Genomic DNA, 19,601 nt, shown 5'->3' with positions numbered 1-19,601 from the left:
AACTGCATAAATTTATGTAAATGTGATGGCTGCCAACTAAGTCCGTGACTTTATGAATGAAACACAGGTTTTTGGAAACAATCAGTAAATTTTTTAAAATAGTTACTCAAATTTTATTTATCAATTAAAAAAAAAAAGATTTTTCGTAGTTTTCAAAAGACCCATCTCCTTCCGCCAAGCCATTTCTTCAGGTTCGAGTGTAATAAATAGTCACTCATGGCTAAATCGGGGAGAAATTCCTAGCTTTATTCATGGATTTTTGCTGTGGAAACGTACCCTTGCATTGTGATCAAGAGATCATTTAGAATTTAATCCACTGAGCCGAGTGATTGCCTTTGGTTTCCACAATCTTTCGCAATCGTGAATTTTTACAATTGTTTCTGTTGAAGAGACCTAAACTGGGCGTCCAGTAGGTTCTGCGCCGTTTGTGCTTTTACGGCTACAACTAAATTCAGTAAAGCACTTTTTACCATTGATTTTGAAGATGGTGAGTTTTCAAGGTATTTATAGAGCTTTGCCTTGGTTTGAGTGATAGCTTTTTTCCGAAAAACGGCAAACGAGCAGACAGGAATATATTTTTTCCATTTCCTCTTCAAATTCAAATTATGAATTATGCTATCAATGACTATAAAACAGTATAACACGTAGCGTCTTTAAATTTTGACAGGATTCAGCTGATTCGGCTAAGAGGTGTATGAATTTATGTATTACCTATTTTATATATTAAATATTTTATCATATCGTCATTTGTACGGCGCTATGACACCCATGAACGAACTGATAAATTTAAAATTTTTAAAAACTGGTATTTTTGTTCAGATGTTGTTTTTTTTTATATCACATAACTTAAAAATCTTGGAACTGGTTGTAATGCTGAAAAGCTGCAGCCCATGTCGCATTTTGTGACATTTGAAGATTTGGTCAAACGGCTGCACCTTCACAGTTTATCCATCGAGTTTTACAAACGATACCTTAAACGATGCCTTATTAATGTACCTATCAAAGACCAAAAAGAAAGCTCAAGATATAATTTTTTTCTACTTAGTTTTTAATGTCCAAATTTTGAAATATTAATATTTTCTAGGCATTAAGATGAAGCTACAAAGTGTTTGTAAAAAGACCACCCTCTGAAAAAACATGAAAAGTGACCAATTTTTAAAAATTTGTATAAAAAAAAAACAAACCTTGAAAAAAAAGCATTAAACATTTTGAAAGGCACAAAAAAATCGATCGGTTTGGTTCACAGCGCAAAAAAATGTTCAATCTTGTTGCATAGTGGAATCAATCTGGGAATTTAGGAAGAGAATGTCGGCGCCGAAAGCTGTCATTATTGATGTACTCAGACTCGCATTACTACATGTGTATTTCGCCCCAGTTACCCGCTGGACAGTCGAGCGAAGATTTCATTTTGCGAAAACACCAACGCGACACCTATTGACACAAAAAGTATAAGAAGCCCAAGGATACATTAACACAGGACCCAGAGGAAATCCCCGTTCACATAAGCACCCGAAAACTTGCAGCAACTCTCGCCGCTTAGAGGTGAGCAACACGTTGTGTGCAAAGCTATGTGTGGCGGACGAAGCGTCAGCCATAGTGAGTGAATTTTTCAGTTTTTAAACACATACTACATTTTTAAGATCGAATAAAAGTAAACTATGTACGTCATGTGTGATTCTTGTTTTGGTCTCTGCATTGAGGAGTAATGGCAACATTGTTTAATCAAATAAAATTTAATTGTTGGAAAGACTCAAAAAAAAAGTTTGATTTTGTAAACTATAAATTTTATAGTTTTTTAGTACACGATACTCAAAATGAGTATAGGGTGATTAGATTAGGATGGTTCAAAGAATAAAGCTTAACTTAAAAACTTTAAAAAACGTTTCGATAAGTAGAAATCAGCAAAACGAGAGTGCGACTTTAGGATGCATGCTCAATGATGAAGTTTAATGCATTGTTATGAATTATTTTAAATTGCTCTCGAAAACTTTACTCAGCCCTAAGTTTTCTACAAAAGTTAAAGGTGGAAAAGTGCGAATGAGCTTGGCTCTGAGGTCAGCTCAAAAAAGTTGGAGACCGTATATAATGGTGACTTAATAATGGTAATAGATGTTGAGTGAGTTCCACGGCAATTTCCGCGTGTATGCTAGGTGTCAGTAGGCTCTTTTAACATTCTCCCTCGTAGTTTTAAGTTGAAGGGCAACCTCGACACTTCTCCGTGTATCCACTGGGTGTATGAGGACGCTCTTGACCCTGCCTCGCCCTCGTAGTTTGGCGTCCTCCCCCTTAATCCTATGCAGGGGCATATATCGTCATTCCATTTGGCCACACTGCTTGTATCAGCACCATTAACAAATTTAATAATTATATGTATAAATCATAATATGTGGCCCACACCTAGTGATCCCAAGTGACTTAATGACGAAATATTCAATAGTCTCGTATTTAATTAAAAACTTAAATGCATGTTAACTAAGCCGGTTAGAAAATGTGATATCATAGCGAATATAAAACTATCATTAATTATTTAGTTACTTGCATTAATATGCCCGTCATGCCAAGTCTTTAAACGGTTGGAAATGTCTGTAAATGTTGGACGTTTTACTGACTGCTCATTCCAGCATTCTATCATAAGAGAATAAACTGCAGCTGGACAGTTTTCTGGAGAGGAAAGTAACTGTCTCGACCGGATTAAGCTGATTACTTCTTGATTACTATAACCGTAATATGGCTGCAAAAAGATTAAATATTTGTATGGGGAATCCAACTCGTGTTAAAAAATATTTACCTGCATTCCATAGCTGTATATTTCCCAAAGTAGAACGCCAAATGACCATACATCACTCTCTGTTGTAAATTTTCCATATAATATAGACTCCGATGGCATCCAACGTACAGGTAATAACGACTTTGACTGAACCCTAAGAAAACAAATATTCATGTAATTAAGGTCGCGACCTGGCCTGATGCCAAAGTGTAATATTTACTTACCGGTAATAGTCCGAGCTATAAATATCTCTAGACAAGCCGAAATCTGAAATTTTTACGATCAATCCTTCATTGACCAGACAGTTACGAGCAGCCAAGTCTCGGTGGACATAATGATGCGCTGATAAATATTGCATGCCTTCGCTGATTTGCAATGCAATTTGTAGAAATTCTAGCTGTGTTAGTGATTTACCTTCACTGGGCGAGTTCGAAATTAAAAACTCGTGCACATCACCATTAGCCATATACTCAAAGAGCATACAGTAAGGCTCTTTATTCAAGACTACTCCCAATATACAGACAATATTTTGGTGCTTCAAGTCCGATATTAGTTCAATTTCACGCTTAAAGTCTTGTTGCGTTTTCAATGAAGCGTTCTCTTTCAGGGCCTTAATAGCAACAGTGACGGTTTTATTAGCCTGTGTCAGTTGTCCTTTATATACTTTGCCTGAAATCATTTATTTATTCGTTTTTATAAAAAGAACAACAACTATTTAATGAAATAACTTGCCAAAAGCTCCTTCGCCCAGCTCTTCTAAGAACTCAACATCTTGCAATGTGAAATGTGATATTCTCAACAGAGTGTTTCGTTCCGTGTTCTTAGGTCCTATGGAAATATTATCCGAAGTATTGCCTAGATGAACTCTACCTACATCTTGGTTAGAGTTAAACTGTGCATTTCCATATATATTTTTGTCAGCACTAGGTGTATTGATCTGAAAAATAAAACAGATAAGAAGAAACAAAATTGATAAAACCCAAGTGTTTGACATGGAACCATTGATTTATGCATGTATATGCCCGAAACAAATCAGTAATCAATAGTACGAGTATTGCAATTTGATTCAAATCTGTAAACTAAAGTACAGGAACCTAAAATGTGTCCATCATATTAGAAGCATACTTTATGGTGTATGGTGGCCAGCCATAAACAAGAAATCTTATCTTATCGACACTCAGCCGAGTTCAACGAATCGCCGAGCTATTTATTACTGAGGAGCTACGCACTACTCCAGGCGCACCTAGGTGCACCTTCTTTCCGTAGATCTCACAGCGAATACCTTTTGTCTGTAACTTTTCATTAAGGAGATTATCTTATCGGACATTTTTTCAACGAACATAATCCGTTGTCTACCGTCTAATCTAGGACTGTTATGCTACTCGTTAAATAATATTTTCTCTTAAAATGCTAGAGAATACATACATTTTGAATATTTCGCATTCCATAGTGCATGAAAGTTCTCCTTTGAAAAAGTATTATGGACAAAAATATTATGAAAATAATAATTGTTGCTCCGGTCGTCCAAGCAATGGTAATCCAAATTTTTTCCGCACATTTAGGAATATCACAAAGTTCAATAATTCGTTCACTCGAAGCATCCACAAAGCACCAAGGGCTACTTTCAACACTTCCAGGATTCCTAGAAAAAAGAAAATAAATGTTAAATATTTTACTGGGGTATTGGGAATGTCTCCGTAGGTGTCTGAATCTCTAAAAATAGTTACTAAACTCAAAACACGTGCTTCGACACTACCCATACCCGGTACACAGTATATATGTGCATATTGACGGATTGATTTGTTGGTGGGATATGTTAGGATATGTACAATCGGACAAGTTTTTAGGTATCATGAGAGAAGACACCAAGGTGATATATTGGAAATATACAGCAGTGATCTTGTTATCGCAAATCGTAAGATTCGTAACGAGCTTGTGATTTCAAAAGTTCACATATCACATAAATAAAAAACTAACTCACGGAGAAATGCAAAAAACACCCATTTTTATGAAGTGAAATATCGTAAAACAATTTAGAAAACTTTTTCGACAGCAAAAAATTGCGTAATCCGGAGCACACAATCTTTAATTCGTACGAATGTTTCCAAAATCGTAAAAACAAACATTTGCGAAACCCGGCGCATGGCTAATATAGAGAGCGAGGTCGAGCGCTAGTTATGTTCCAATGTTAATTCTGCACCCCGTCTACCCCCATTCCACCTAATGACCAAGATTCTAGCTGTGATCGTTCCGATGAATATCTCTCACTATCTTTATCTTGATAAGTGTGTGTCACAGGTGTCAGCACATGGCTTTGGCTTCTCTATCTCTTAAAGTCTCTGAGAAACAAGCAGCTATTAATGCTGATCCAGAATATACTTTATAGGGTCGGTAGGTAGTCCTTGAGTATTGCTTAAAAATATTAAATAAACACAAGTACGCATGCAGTAAAATAAACTTTTGGTACAACATACCTGCAATAATTTTGACCTATAAGTTCGGGAAAGTCGGAAATTTCTTTCATCAACCAAGACCATCTTAAACAAGATTTTCCAGATACTGATGAGTTTTGTATCCCTCTGTAGCTCGAGCCGTCCTCCCAATAGCAATTTTCACTTTCATCTACGTCTATAGTTATTCCCAACGACAAACAGTCTTTATGTGGTGGTAACCTTTGACAATCTTCAACTCCAACCACACCAATGACAGGATGTCTTTTGGCAATGGCATACTCTTTTTGGCAAAGCTCATTTTCTAAAAGCTCACATTCTTCGCGACAAATACGTTTCAAATTTTCAGATTCTCTAGTGGGTGGGTATTTACTCGAAATGTCCGTTCTGAATACATCTTCATAAATAGTAGATTTCTTTTTTAAATATATATTTATGTTTTTAATATCTCTAGTTTTAGTCCTCTTATTTCGTGTCGTTGTATTGTAGTTCTTGTAGCGCTTAGCATTCGTTGCGACATTTGCAAAGTACAATAAATTTGTTCGTTCAGGAGTTCGACAAATAGGTAGCGAACTGTAACATAGACTGGGTAAGGCATACGTTCGACAATTCGAATTCATATCCCTGAAAGGAGATATGTAAATAATTTCAAAATGATTTAATAATATTTATAAAAACTTACTTTGATTCTTTGATTACACCATAAGCGGCTTTCAACCGTTCCTCTATGGCGTTCATAGTGAGGTTTGGCGATATAAAAACATGAACATTTTTTAAAACATCTTGACAAATTGTTCCATTGTATAAATGGCAAATTCCTGATGATTGCTGAAACCTATCAAAAAAATACCAGATAAATATTAATTTAAATACATACATATGTCAACAAAATGTTCGAATATTCATGTAAATTGAACTTCTGATTTTTATTTTCCGCCCCTATTAAGTACATGTATGTATATTATATACATACATATATGTATATTCTTGATCAGCATCAATAGCCAAGTGAATATAGCCATGTGCGTCTGTTTGTCAAAGCTTAGTTTTAAGAGCTACGTATGTTCTTTTGGGTTTACGTTTACGTATTGATTTTGATTTGATCGGATTATTTCGATATTAAGATTATATGTACACTGCCTATCACTGGAATAGGAGCCCATCAGTAGGCTTTTTGAAGGAAACAAAAATAAGAAGGCACGTATCTGAACAGCTTTATTATTCTGAAAAAGACTGATATATTTGGGATAAATGTTTCGAGTATGAATAGGCGTCCAACAAGGCGGACAGACGAATATACAGACATGGCTAGATCGACTCTGATATTTAAGCTAATCAAGAATAAACTTTATGGGGTCGGAATCGCTTCCTTCTGGGCGTTACACACATCCACTTTCCCCACAAATATAATATACCACTATACTCATTTTGGGTATCGGGTATAAAAACCAACAACTTGAACTGTGCTGCGACAACTTTCATATTTTCAGAAGAATAAGCAAAGGAATTTATCGCAAGTTTTTAAACACTGGGTAAAACATGCGACGGTCAAAAATCAAATTAGAAAAAAGTGTTCGAATACGTCGAATTAATATTCGAATGACTTTTTTGGCAATCCAATAGGAACTGAATACCGGGTATAACCAGCAGCTAAAAATGCTTAACCGTGTACAAACTAAACTGACTGCTTGTGCATGTCTTCATACATGTACCACATACAAATACGAATAGCAGATTTATTTTTTTAAGAGATCTTAACTTAAAATTCACATATTTATTCAGATGGAATTGATACTGATAGTTTCATTTTAAAGGCTCCATCCTTCACAATAATACATACTATAGAGGAAAATTCAAAACTGTAATCATTATGTTTTGAAGAGTCTATTTGCACCTACCCATACGTTCCAAACATAACATTACTTGCAAAAACATCCTTTTTTGAAAGCATTAATGAAAGGCTCAGAATATAAATTAAATATTTCACCATGTTGAAAAACGTTAGGTTTACTAAAAAGTTATTTTTTTTTTATCGGCGCTCTTTAATTGACATATTTAACTCTTACAATGAAAATATTGTCTTAAATACAAATGACATTTTCTTCCCTCAACAGCATATTAGGGGTTGTTGATACCTTATCGATGTATCGATAGCACAAAGGACCAAAAGTTAGTCACCAGAACTACTATCCTGTGAAACAAAATGGGTATGTTTTTTATTTGATTTTGTTAAGTATTCTGCAAAAAAGTTTTAGTAATTCCTCAAAGTGTACAACTTCGTAACGCGCGTCGAAAAACAAATTCAATAAATTACTTCGTTTAGTTACAAATAAATTACACATAATTCCGTTTTCACAATCCGCTAGATCCTCGTTTTCAAAACGAAAAATTTTCCTCGAATCCTCCTGGATCGAAAAGTAAACTAAAACTTTTTATATAAAAAAAAAACGAATCTTAATTGAAAAATAAAAAAAAAAACGCCTACGCAAGGGCAATTAGGTTGTGCCTTCTTTATAAATCATTTTTTTTAACCCAACCTCAAATTCATCTCTGAAGTAACTGGTCAGGGTAACAACACAGCTGACGCAGTCCAATTTTACCGGAACGTTGGAAAGAAAAAAATGTTTGCGCATAACAGAAAAAGTGTGCGCGTAACAGCAGAGACTGTTCTCGTAACATGCGCGTAACATGCGCGCAACACTCGCGTAACACAGCGCGGTAAGAACAGCGTTTCTCCGCCACATTGCTAGTCGTTGGTCTTTCTTGAGGCAGCCCAGGGTGAGTGTTTTCTTAGATAGAACTCTGCGCAAACGCGAAAGCTTCTGAGTTGCTCTCAATTTCTCTGCAGAACTTACGCCATGTGATGCGTTTGGCTTTCCTAAATTCTTTGTTGTAGGATGACAGACACGCCTTGTACTTTAGCTTTGTTGAAGAGTTTCCGCGAGGCTTTCGTGAGCTCATCAGATTTGGAGTCCACCATTCATGCTTCTTCCGACCCCTGGTTTTACTAGAGGGTCAGGATTTATCGAGCGCCTCTCTGCAGGGTTCGCTAAAATTTTTAACTAGACGTGTACCTTCGTGAAATCTTCTCTTTAGGACTCAGGGAGAATACAGCCTAGGTGATCTGAACCGAGTCCAGTTTGTCCACTTGGGTCCTTCAATCATACTAAGTTTGAGAGTTTGAGTTTGAGTTTGAGAGCCAAGTGTAAAGTCCAGCACCTCCTTGTGATTCTTAATTATAAAGGTGGGATCATTTCCCCGGCTTAAAATTACGACCTGAGTGGTCAGAAGATAACTAAAAAGGTACTCACCCCGTTTGTGTTTCGTTCCTTTCTCCACAGACATAGGAGTGCATTGTCATTGAACCCCATTATTAAGTCGATGTCCTTGGTCTTACAGTATGCGATGATCATACGAAGGGTCTCATGTATGGGAGCGTCAGGTTGGTCATGACCCATATATGTGGATCAGATCCTCAGGGAGCATTCCTGGCCTTCTAGGCTGAAACTATCTTTTCAAGAATGCAGATACGTGTTTTACCTGTGGTACCAACTACGTATAGCTTTTAGTCTTGAGTCCTCAGCTCCCTCTTTCCGAGAACCCAGTGCTCCTGTATAAGGACTATGTCGACTCCACCCTTCACAATGGTGCAGGTACAAGAGTGGTGCAGTAACCTGCAGTAACCTCAGGATCTTCTCCGGCTCTGCAAGCTTGGCCCGCGGTCTGCTAGGAATGTCTTCCGAACAGGCTGTACGTTCGGCTCCTAGTTTGGCTCCCGGATAGACCTCCTTGAGGGCAGGCATCGCCTTCATGTAGTGGACCGCAGAGCGAGCGTCTTGGCAGTCGATGGCTTTCAGCTTTCCATGATGCCACTATGCCTTCTCACAATAAGATGGTGGTCCGCCTTTCTCCTAGAGCTCCTGAAGGAATCTGTCCTGGATCTCATTTTCGAACAGGTGTAATTTTTTCCGATGGACATGGCCGTCTTTGGCGCCCCTGCCCAGGACGCCAATTAGGGTCTTGTCCTTCGCCACCTTGGCGATCAATTAATGTTCAGGGCCTTGGTTGCGCCCTTTCCAGCTTTTGCTGGCTGGAAATCTGGCAAGGTGGCTCATAGCCTCTGCTCAGACCCTTCGGTTGACGACTTGTAGTTCGTGTCGTCGTTGGACAGGATGAAAGCCCCTTTGGTGCTTAATACGACGGCTTTTTACCCTGCCGTGCAGAAAAAGTGCCTGCGGGATTCATCAGGGGCTCTCCGGTCCCAAGGTCCCCGCTTACCAGCTGCTATTACGCTCTACTTGGCAACCACACCGGTTCGCACCTAGTGTTACCCGACTTCGATTAGCCTTTCGGGCCTATCCTTGCACTCTTCTTAGGCCCTGGTTTCCCAGCCACTGATGTAGACGGATGGTCTTGTACTTCGGGTACTTTAGAAAGAGTACCATGCTCCATTGCGGTGTTTGTATTTATGATATTCAAATTGCTTGGCATAGTTGGTTCCACGAGAAGGCGGGGATGGGTTGGTCAGCCGAGTCATAGCCCGCTTTCCCCGGGAATCCTAATTAAAACTCACTATCGGTAGGTGTCTAGAGTCCGCATATTAGCGACCGAGTACCCCCTCGGCAATGCATCTTGGCATAATTTTACTCACCGCCCGACTTTGGCAGCATCCAAGTCAGAGACATGACCGTACTAGATCCTGGTTCCAGCCGACCTCACAGGGAGAGTATAGTCGCACTTCCACTGGTGTGTACAGCATGGAGCAGCATGGGGATGGATCTCATTGCGGGCTTACAGTTGGGGCGAGCCGACCCTTCATCCGTTACCCCCTGTAGCAAAGTTATGAGTACCTTTGCATTATATATTTAAAGGCGGAATGAAAAAACGTTTGTTGGAAGTGATCTGCATGAACAGTGATCAAATCTGTTTTAGCTCAATTCGCTCTTCGCTCAAGCAAAGACCGATATTTAAACTTCTCTTTTGTTACTAAGCATTGAGTCGCGTGCTTATGAGTTTGGTGCCTATGGCAACGATCACTTGCCTATGTGGTTCTGCTCATCTGAAGACACTTTTTCTGGGAGCGCTTGATCAAAAATGTCTCTTTAAGTTGTTATTGTAGTGCTAATCGAAAACACAAAGCAGAAAACACAAGCAAAGAGACAAAATGTATTCTGCTCAATGAGAGAGCGCGTTTGCGTGGTGTTTTTCTCTTTTATCAGTGACCAGACAGAAAACAGACAAAGGAAAAAAGTGCTGACCGTTTTTGTGAGTTATCCTAAATAGGTATTATGGATGGGACACAAATCTCCCCTTTTTAGAAGTTATATGAAGAATTAAAATGCTGGTTTAAAGAAATCAGCTATTCTGAAACGGAAAAAGCCATAGTCCATTCGAAGTATTGAATGAGGGTCCTTTCATTTGCGCATGACCCAAACCGGTGTTGATATATTTGACTTCTATATAATTCAACGAGTCATCGTTTCAGTTTATCTTTAAAGTAGCCAATCTCTCATAACTTTTAATGGATACTGTTTAAATTGATTTTTAACATTTTAAGTGTATTGTCAACATATCATTTTGTAGGAAGTCAAAATAAATTGTGTAAAGCAGTTATTTTTAGGCTTGTTGGTTAACCTTGAAATTGTATATGTTGACATAATTATGCAGAGCTATTTATGGAACAATTTGCAGTTTTTTTATGAAATAACAAACTTAGATATTACAAATAATAAGTGTAAGGTAAGTAAGAATGGAATACGACCAAGTGAATGAAAAAGGATTATTCATATTCTTACTAATTTATAATATTGCTTGCTAAGGCAAAACTAGTCTGAATGTATATTGCACATGTACATACATATGCATATGTATGTACATATACTAAGGTAACTAAGCTTGAGTTAACCCATCAAGGGCCAATTGTTATTTAAATACCTATGTATATGATGAAACTTGAAGAATTTTGGTGCTGAACAGGAGAAATATATCGCCTTTATTCTTTTCGTTAATTGAAGAGAAAAGATAAATATAAAGCATTAATTTTTAGGGATTACCTAAACAATTTCAATATATGTTTATATGAAAATATATGTTTTTGGTGGTCCAAAAAATGAAAATGCCAGATTCATCGTTCCTATGCCAGCCTTTTCTTCGTATATGATAAATTTATATATATTTATCAATCAACGCATCGTACTACTAGAGGAGGCTGTAATTTTCCCGAGTTTTTTTAACGCCCAATGTAAGCACTTTCAGAAAGGCTCGGAAAATATTGACTCGAAGTATGTGGATCTTCGGAATGCCGTATTTTATCCTATTTCTATTAAAATATTTATTAAAAAAATTTTAAATATCAAAATTAATTTTTTTTAATAATTTTTTTTTTTTTAGGAATGAACTTAAAAGGAATCTTCATTGGGGAAAAGAAATGCGTAATCCAAACTATCCCTGTCTACAAAAGTTTTACTATGCTCGTTATGAAGACTTAATTGATTATTCTGAAAGCAAGTTTAATGTGTAGCTATGAATAAAACCCAAACAAGTCCAGAGTGTAGGCTCGAAAAGTTTACTGATCTCAAATACGAAAATATCCAAGGTTTGGTTTTTGGGAATAGTCGAAAAAATTCAGATTCCTGTTCTTTTTTGGAAAAAAACTCAATTCTTTTCGAAATGTCATCTATAATTATGCCTAACATTGTAAATGAAACTGGCAAGACATTATCAGAAAAATCAAAAGAACTATTAAATAAACCAGAACTAGTTTATAGTATCAGAAAAAATTATATGAACAAAATCAACTACTCTCATCGGCCTTGTAAAATTGATCAACTTCCGGGACCAAGTGAAATTGACATTGTCGGAGATTTCGGAGAGGAAGTGGAACGTGAAATCGATTTACTTTTCACAGGTTTTAAGAGCAAAAAACTTGTGGAAAGCTTACATGTCTTAAATTTATCTAAGGTAAGTAAACGAACATAAAGATCTTCTGGAAACCTAGAATAGATAAAATAGAATACCCACAATACATGAATACTACCAATGTTTATACAAATTCTGTAATAAGTACAAAGTTATTTCAGAAATTGTATACTTGATCAATTTGAATGGAGATCAACAAGATTGTACTACTCTTCGTCTGATTCGCAACCCACAAGCCAATAGTTCCACGATTTTTTGTAGCCAAGGCAAACACTCAATGTCAAAGTTAATAATGTGGTCACATTCGTAAGTGGTTTTACATTGGCTGCAAACGCATCCCTCTCAGTTAACTACAAATGTTTCGAATCGGCTTGCAGAGATATAGGACATCACTTCGGCAGCCGGAACCCCTTTCTTACCTTTATAGATATTTAGTCATCGTATATGAAAGTTATAGGTACACTTCATCGGTTCATTAATAGAAGGAAAGGAGTCACATGGAGAACTACTACGGACGAGCTTGGCGCAGCATTTCTATCTGCAGTAGAAGCTGTCCAGAGAGTTGCATTTTTGAAGAAATTTGACAAAATAAAACGGTCATTAAAGTTGGTAGCATCACTTCAAAAAGTGCAGTGCTTTTGTACGAAAATGCTTACACTGTTTAGTTTCCCTGTGGCCCCAGACCAGACAGTACACCATCGTATTTTCAACGATGGCAGCTCGTGTTTGCCATCAAGAAAACCTTTTAGATGTGTCGAAATACTATCTGCTCAGCCTTCAACAGAGACGGAAGTGGTCCGAAGGGGTCACCAGTCTGCAGCCAAGCAGAGTGGTGGCAATCTCTGAGAGAGATTGTGGAGATATCCCTCTTTCCCCGCCGTTGTCGCGGCTGAATGTTTCCGCTCGTTATACACATAGAGAAGATTACTGAAAATAACATTCCTGTGTTTCAGTGGCAGTCATTGGTTAAAAGGGATAAAAATGAAGGCTTTATGGTTGAGTTTGTCGTTATAGCTAAATTTAAAAAAAAATTAAAATCTAAAATGCTTACGTAAGGAATTATATTTTTAGATATGCGATGCTGAGCTATCAAATGGCGGTGAAGCGCTAAGGAATGGAAATTTAATACCATATTCTGAAGAAAACAGTCGCAAAATGAAGGTGAAAAATTCAACATGTGGACAAGAGTTAACAAAAATTAAGTCTCGAAAGTCATCACATGACGACCGACAGCTACCACTTGATAAATTTGACTATAAAAAATGTAATCAACAAAAATATATAATAAGTGAAACTGAAACTTATTTGGCGGAAATCACAAAAAATTTAAATAATATGGATATTCCCAACCTAAAAAACCAACGTCACCGACCTTCGGCAGAAGACATCCAAATACAAAGAAGCAGACAATACGTGGAACATCCCATTAAATATAAAAACGACCATTCATCTCCAATTGTCTTAGGTAATTAAATATGTTACATAAATTTATTAAAAGCAATACGATCGTGTTAGTAGACATTTCCTCTCAAGCACAGGCCCACCGCCTATGGAAATGTCGGAGTGAAAATATATATACTACGTTCGTTGAATAGAAAATTGTTTCCAATTTGGTTTGTACTTGCATTCTACCCTCAAAAAACTTTTTTTTTGGTTTACTATATATATAAGCTTAAGCCCTAGACAAATACCGCCGATGGAATGCGAATTATCAAGAATTTACGTACAGAAAATATTATGTCTTAAATATCCCTGCTGTAGTACGCTAGCTTTACCTCTGGTTGATATCCGACCCATCTTGAAATATCCTTCAGTTGGCAATCCACTTCGCAGTGGAGACACTACAGAATCAAGAACAGCTTTCAGCACCCTCATCGACAGTTGGCCCTCTTCAGTGCCTAAAACGAACGGTGTGGCATTCTGCCGCACACATCTTCAAGGAAGATTGCTCAGGAATATTTTTTCCAACTTTTTTATTGTATTGTGCTATGATTTATTCAAAAAGTTTAATTTTTCCATCGATGGGTTTGCTTATCTTTAATATTTTAAAATGGTGGATTTAGGACAAAAAATATTTAAATAATATTTAATAATAAATATTTAATTAATTGTTAGTATTTACCCTTACAGAAAAATATATCTTTTTTAACAACGATTTAAATTTAATTTTATAGAACAATTTGATGCATACAAGGTGGCTTTTGACATGGACTTGGAAACATTAAAAAATCATTTTAAAATGGCCCATAAAATTGAATTAAAGGTTAGTATAAGAGTATACACAGAAAGCAATAACTAGTTGGATCAATTAGGTCCGTTTTGTTTAGATCAGTCAGGTCTTCCATAATGGCACCCAGCCCAGTGAAATGAGTATCGAGTAGAATTTTTAGGGACTCCTCACTGGAATTGGTCACCTACCGTCATTCCCTTTAAGGACCTCACCGAAGGGGTAATTTTTGAGAGGATCTTGTCCAGCTTTGCGGACTTTGACGTTTTCTAGACTTCAGCGGAACATTTTTCCCAAGAGGCCCTTACTGCTTTCCTAATTTATTTTTTGTATAGGTCCAGACTGGTTTTGTAGTCTGCCCAGTGCTCCTACTCTTTAGCGCTTTTAGCTCTGTTGAAAAGAGTGGGGCTCTTTTACGCAGGATATCTATTAGTTTTGACCACCAGGCTTTTTTGCCCCATAGGTTTGTTTGGGGGCATGCTGCCGTCAAGGCCTTGTTGCATGCTTCCGTGAACCTGTTCACTAGGCGATAAAGGTCGTCCTGAGAATATTAAATTCTTTCATTGCTGTACTACATTTTTCTCAGTTGGATTGCCTGGGGTTAATATAGTCAGTAGACTTTGGGCTATCGCCCTTTCCAAATCTTGACTACATATGTCTAACACTTTGTGAGATACTAAGGTTCCGCATACTATTATCTTGTAGGTACATAAACTATGCTTCGTTTAAGATTTGATGTTTGGCAATTAAAAAAATAAAACTATTACCTTAAATATTGAACGGATTAATTTTTTATTACAGCGTCGTTACAACCGAGATGAAATATGCAAAAGATTGGCCTTTAAAGGAGAAAATATATTTAATAATATAAAAAGTAAGTCTAACAGCTAATACAAATTAAAATAACAAGAATCAGAAATATATGAATGTTTCTTTTGACACGCCGAATCTAACATACATTTCCAGTTCGTCGACTAATAGTCGTTGTGTTTCGAACTGTGTTACGTTGATATTGGGCATGAAATTGTCCTACATAATAAACGTTTCACCAAACCACGTACTTTAACAGAAACTATTATATTTTTGGATGTTGCTCCGGAAGAATCACGTCTTTTTCCTGATGCTATTGAGTGCTCTAGAGTTTCGCCGACAAATGACTGACGTTTCTCCTATTGACATTATTGACACCTGACTTGAAATCGTCTACATGAAGACCCTTCGTAAAATTTAGGATTCTATAGGAAATCCATGAAATTTTTTCTCGACAAGTTCATTGTTTTTGTCTTGCCGATTTGGATAGTGGGTTTCTTACTATCGATAGTGTCTTTTTTACCATTGGCTCCGCTCTTTTCGAACTTTGTCTTCTTAGGATATCTCAGTTCCTCAGAAGACATTTTCATTTAACATATCCTACTTACAGGCCTAGAATTGAAAAAGGATGTCTGCTCTGACACTGAAAGCTATAGCTCCGACTCTGAAACTTGCCCCAAGCTAACAAGTGGAGTACTTCGAAGGCCATCCATTTTGTATGCCACAAAATATAGTAAAGATTATACTAATCACAAGATGTCTCATAACAGCAACAACAAACACAAATCTGTTCTTACTTCAAACGAAAATATTAAGAAAACGCAGGAACGGCAAACCAATGAGAAAGTTTTCTTCTTTACGAAACAATCAAAGCTTCAAATAGAGGTTCGTCTTGCTTTAGCTCAATCAAGAAAAATAGCACAAAGGAAAATTAAGGTATTTATGTATTTTTTTTAGGTCTTTTTTTATAATTAAAGTACAAATAAAATCATAAACTAGCTTTAGTTTAATGAGTTATGGCAGCTAAGGCCTTTAAGCCTTCAAGAGCCAAATTCTCCGGCCGCCATGGTTTATTTATTATTTTCCAGCCCAAAGTCTATCTGAAAAAGTCGGCTTCATTTCAGTTAAAGTTCGATTTTGTTACATAGCGTTATTAATTAATCGATGGCCTTTCCGGAATTTAATGTGAATATATTCTCATTGCTCTCTATTTAAACATTAGAGCCAGAATCATGGCGTCACGCATATCGTCGACATAATACGAACAATGCTCCATAATGTTGGCTTAAATATGGACTCAAATCATCGCTGGATATCAAGGCAATTACTCACAGGTGTAAATCTAACAACGCTACAATTATTGGTAGATAATTTTCAAGCGATTATTGAGAAACTTAATGTTCATCTTTTGGAAAGCCTGAAAGAACGTGATGATCTGAATTTGGCTCAAGACGCAATATTACATGATCTGGAAAAGATCAATAATTTCTTGTAAGTAACTATTCTATTTACTATTTAAAATTATTCTAATTATATAAAGATTAATCTATACATATACAAAAATGCTCTGTTGGTTTGGTAAAATTTCGAAAAATCCTTCACCGATTGAGTTGAAATTTTGGCATATCATAAAATTTAGTCCCAGGATAGTTTCAGGCTATATACAAAATTGGAAACCCGACCGCGGCTGATAAATAATCAATAAATAAAATAGCTTAAATCAGCTACCGTATCAACTAAACATGTTTGTTGAGCGAAAGTTGTTGTCCTAAATTTTTTATTGAAAATGCCGGCACCCAGAAGATCTAAACATTTCTGATAAGGCCGTAATTCAGTTAGGAATCGAAACATCAATCCCCTGCCATTGCTTAATTGAATACGCTTCGCGTCCTGTCGTTCGCATTAATCAAATCAATCAAAATTTTTGGTGATCTGAGTACTAGGCTTTAATATTGAGTTTTTGCAGTATCACAGAAAAAATTTTTCAAATGGACAAAGAATTTCTTTTAAAACAAAAAAAAGTACAAATCGTTCTCAAGAAAATTTTTGTAGAGATTATTTTTGATCCCAACAGGTGTTTATTTTTCCATTTCAGTTTTAAATAGAATGTACTACCTATGACTTTTCTTTAAATAATTTTATTGAAATAATAATGTTCTATTATAACTTATATGCATTTATTATTATTAACTTTTTTAAAAATATCCAATGTTCTCACTATTTACATATATAATAAAATCGATAGCTAGATAACACAAAATCTACATTACTTTCAGAAATAGCACTAGTGCTCCGCACATTAACTCTAGAGATTCTGATACACCGACGGATTTTTAAAGAGCCTTGCAATCAAACCTAAAAGAAAATCTGTACAGATTTCTTGGATAATCCTTATGGTACCTTATATAAATATGTTATTATGTATTATAAGTAATTTTGTAATCTGCAAATACGATCTTTTTCATAACAACACTGTAGCTAGAGGCAAAATCAAAGCAAGGTATAAATACCAAATTGTTACGTAGAGAACAAAATTTAATTAAAATTCTCGTTCGGTGCTTAATGGTAAAAACGGGCCGGTTAGTTAACGTATATTTTCGCCTATGATTCGGCTCTGGCCGTGACAGCATTGCGTACTTCACTACTTTGCATCTGACCGTGTAGGCTCCGTCTTTTACCTACAGCTCCAAAAATGTATATTTCCGATTTCTACTTAGTATACTCTTTGAATTATTGAGACAATTTGACACTTAGTAACCAAGCTTGCCAACCAAAACGTATACTATTATTATTAAACTAGGAGCAAGCCCCGTGCACAGTCGCTTAGCTCCTGAGCCAACAAAAACAAAAAATACCCTCAATGCAATGCGATTTATCAAGAATTAACGTTTTGGTCACTGTGAGATATATTTTTACGACGACTCAAAACTTTTTTATATAATAGAGATACTACTAGTTTAAAAATTTTTTTTTTTTAAATATGTATTGATGTATATGTATTTTTATTATTATCTCTATATTATATAAACAAGTTTTGGGTGGTCGAGTGTGCAGGGGGCTTGCCCCCTAGTTATATCAATGTTAATAATTTTAATTATGTATTAATAATATTAATTTTAATATTCTTTCTAAAGAAATTAACTATTAATATAAAAGATAATAATATAATAAAGCGATAAACATATGTACAAACAAACATTGAAGTATGCAGAATCTCAATAAGAATTGACTTCTTGATAGAGGTCAAGTCGGTTTCTCCAAAAGCGAATTAGAGTCAGATATCGAGATAGGATCAAGTGCCAGCGCTGCTGCATTAGTGTTGTGTTGCTCATGAGTGAGTGAACAAAAAATAGTTGTTCACTTAAGTGAGCAACTGAACATGTTCTTTCCAATCTGTTCTTTTTTTTAGCTTGTTTTTTTTTGCTCACTTGTTCTTTGTTGTTCACTTGTTCATTTTTGCTCACTTGTTCTCTACTCACTTTTTGGTCAATTTTGCTTCTCAAAAGGCATTTTGCGTTCTGGCAGTTGTTGCTCATATTTGCTTTTACTTCACACTTTTTGTATTACGAAGTATATTCGATACTTCGAAAGTGAAATTTGGAATCATAGCAATTTTTTTTTTTTTAGTTTTAAATGTTTGATTAAAATTGAAATGTAACGTATTTTATTTGTGTCAAAATCTGTGGTGCTTAGTGATCTGTGCGTGAACAGTGAGCAAGTGAGCAACTGAGCAATCTAAGTGAGCAACTGAGCAATATAAGTGAGCAATGAGCAACTGAGCAATCCAGGTGAACAAGTGAGCAATATGAGTGAGTTGAACAAGTGAACATGTTCCCTAAAATAAGCAATGTTTACCCAACACTATGCTGCATTGACTTCACTGGAGATATGCTTCGCCAAATCCGAAGCAGTATCCATCGTACGCACGCACAAGTCTTCTTTAATGGAGTTGTATTGTCTGGAGCTAGCCCTTGAGTATTTCACATCATCTTGGAATAGTTTTACAATCCGACACCGTCTTGAATCGAGCACAGTGCTCAATATGACCCGGCTTAAATTAAACTAGCTGACTGGTCGTGCTCTCGTCTTAATCTTAACTAAAACCTTTCGCTATCTTTTCGCCGGTGTATCGCATAATACACACCAAAATAAACTTTGCTGTCCTTTGACGAAACCCTTGGCAATTGCATACATAAGTCGTAGGAATGGGCCAGCCAATGCCGTTGATCATTTTCCCTAAAAGTTAAATTTATAAAGCAAGAAGTCGATGCTGTTTCGTTTGGTATAGTTTATTGGCTGATGCGTTATGCGGTATTGAGATATCTATGTACGTATTTAGATGGCGATGAATTTTTCTGCAGTTACAAGATCGATAAGCGGGATTAAGACACGAAAGAGCCTTTGAACGAGTATTATGTTCAAAGGGCCG

The 19,601-nt window shown here is 36.3% G+C and overlaps 2 protein-coding genes across 3 annotated transcripts; one reads left to right on the top strand and one right to left on the bottom strand.

The window, feature by feature from the left end:
* Window positions 1–1,964: 1,964 nt before the first annotated feature.
* LOC108162202 (tyrosine-protein kinase transmembrane receptor Ror) lies at window positions 1,965–7,337 on the bottom strand. Its single transcript, XM_017296813.2, has 8 exons — window positions 7,116–7,337; window positions 5,900–6,052; window positions 5,242–5,841; window positions 4,193–4,409; window positions 3,500–3,704; window positions 2,992–3,436; window positions 2,789–2,921; window positions 1,965–2,731 (listed from the first exon to the last, which is right to left on the bottom strand). Exons 1-8 carry the CDS (start codon window positions 7,205–7,207, stop codon window positions 2,528–2,530), a joined length of 2,049 nt encoding a protein of 682 aa, XP_017152302.2. The 5' UTR covers window positions 7,208–7,337; the 3' UTR covers window positions 1,965–2,527.
* A 3,336-nt stretch (window positions 7,338–10,673) lies between these two features.
* Window positions 10,674–18,368, top strand: LOC108162204 (schwannomin-interacting protein 1 homolog). 2 transcript variants are annotated; one of them, XM_017296814.2, is made up of 8 exons: window positions 10,674–10,956; window positions 11,608–12,177; window positions 13,207–13,600; window positions 14,310–14,398; window positions 15,164–15,236; window positions 15,783–16,108; window positions 16,395–16,663; window positions 17,449–18,368. In XM_017296814.2, exons 2-8 carry the CDS (start codon window positions 11,740–11,742, stop codon window positions 17,507–17,509), a joined length of 1,650 nt encoding a protein of 549 aa, XP_017152303.2. In that variant the 5' UTR covers window positions 10,674–10,956; window positions 11,608–11,739; the 3' UTR covers window positions 17,510–18,368. The 2 variants fall into 2 exon arrangements, with proteins under 2 accessions (XP_017152303.2, XP_017152304.2); XM_017296815.2 differs by lacking the exons at window positions 10,674–10,956; window positions 11,608–12,177 and adding an exon at window positions 12,306–12,441.
* The last annotated feature ends 1,233 nt before the right edge of the window (window positions 18,369–19,601 follow it).

The sequence above is a fragment of the Drosophila miranda genome, chromosome 4 (assembly GCF_003369915.1).
Source record: "Drosophila miranda strain MSH22 chromosome 4, D.miranda_PacBio2.1, whole genome shotgun sequence".
Classification (NCBI taxonomy): Eukaryota; Metazoa; Arthropoda; class Insecta; order Diptera; family Drosophilidae; genus Drosophila; species Drosophila miranda.
Note: the sequence above shows the minus strand (reverse complement) of the source record. Positions and strands in the feature narration are given on the sequence as shown.

Bases quoted from the DNA above. Each gene is read 5' to 3' on its own strand.
- LOC108162202 (XM_017296813.2), bottom strand. From the start codon at position 7,207: ATGGTGAAATATTTAATTTATATTCTGAGCCTTTCATTAATGCTTTCA. The intron at 3,705-4,192 runs GTATGTATTCTC...TTTATTTTTCAG, and splicing joins GAATGCGAAATATTCAAAAT to ATCAATACACCTAGTGCTGA. The intron at 2,732-2,788 runs GTAAATATTTTT...ATCTTTTTGCAG, and splicing joins TATACAGCTATGGAATGCAG to CCATATTACGGTTATAGTAA.
- LOC108162204 (XM_017296814.2), top strand. From the start codon at position 11,740: ATGAATAAAACCCAAACAAGTCCAGAGTGTAGGCTCGAAAAGTTTACT. The intron at 14,399-15,163 runs GTTAGTATAAGA...TTTTTATTACAG, and splicing joins CCCATAAAATTGAATTAAAG to CGTCGTTACAACCGAGATGA. The intron at 16,664-17,448 runs GTAAGTAACTAT...CATTACTTTCAG, and splicing joins GAAAAGATCAATAATTTCTT to AAATAGCACTAGTGCTCCGC.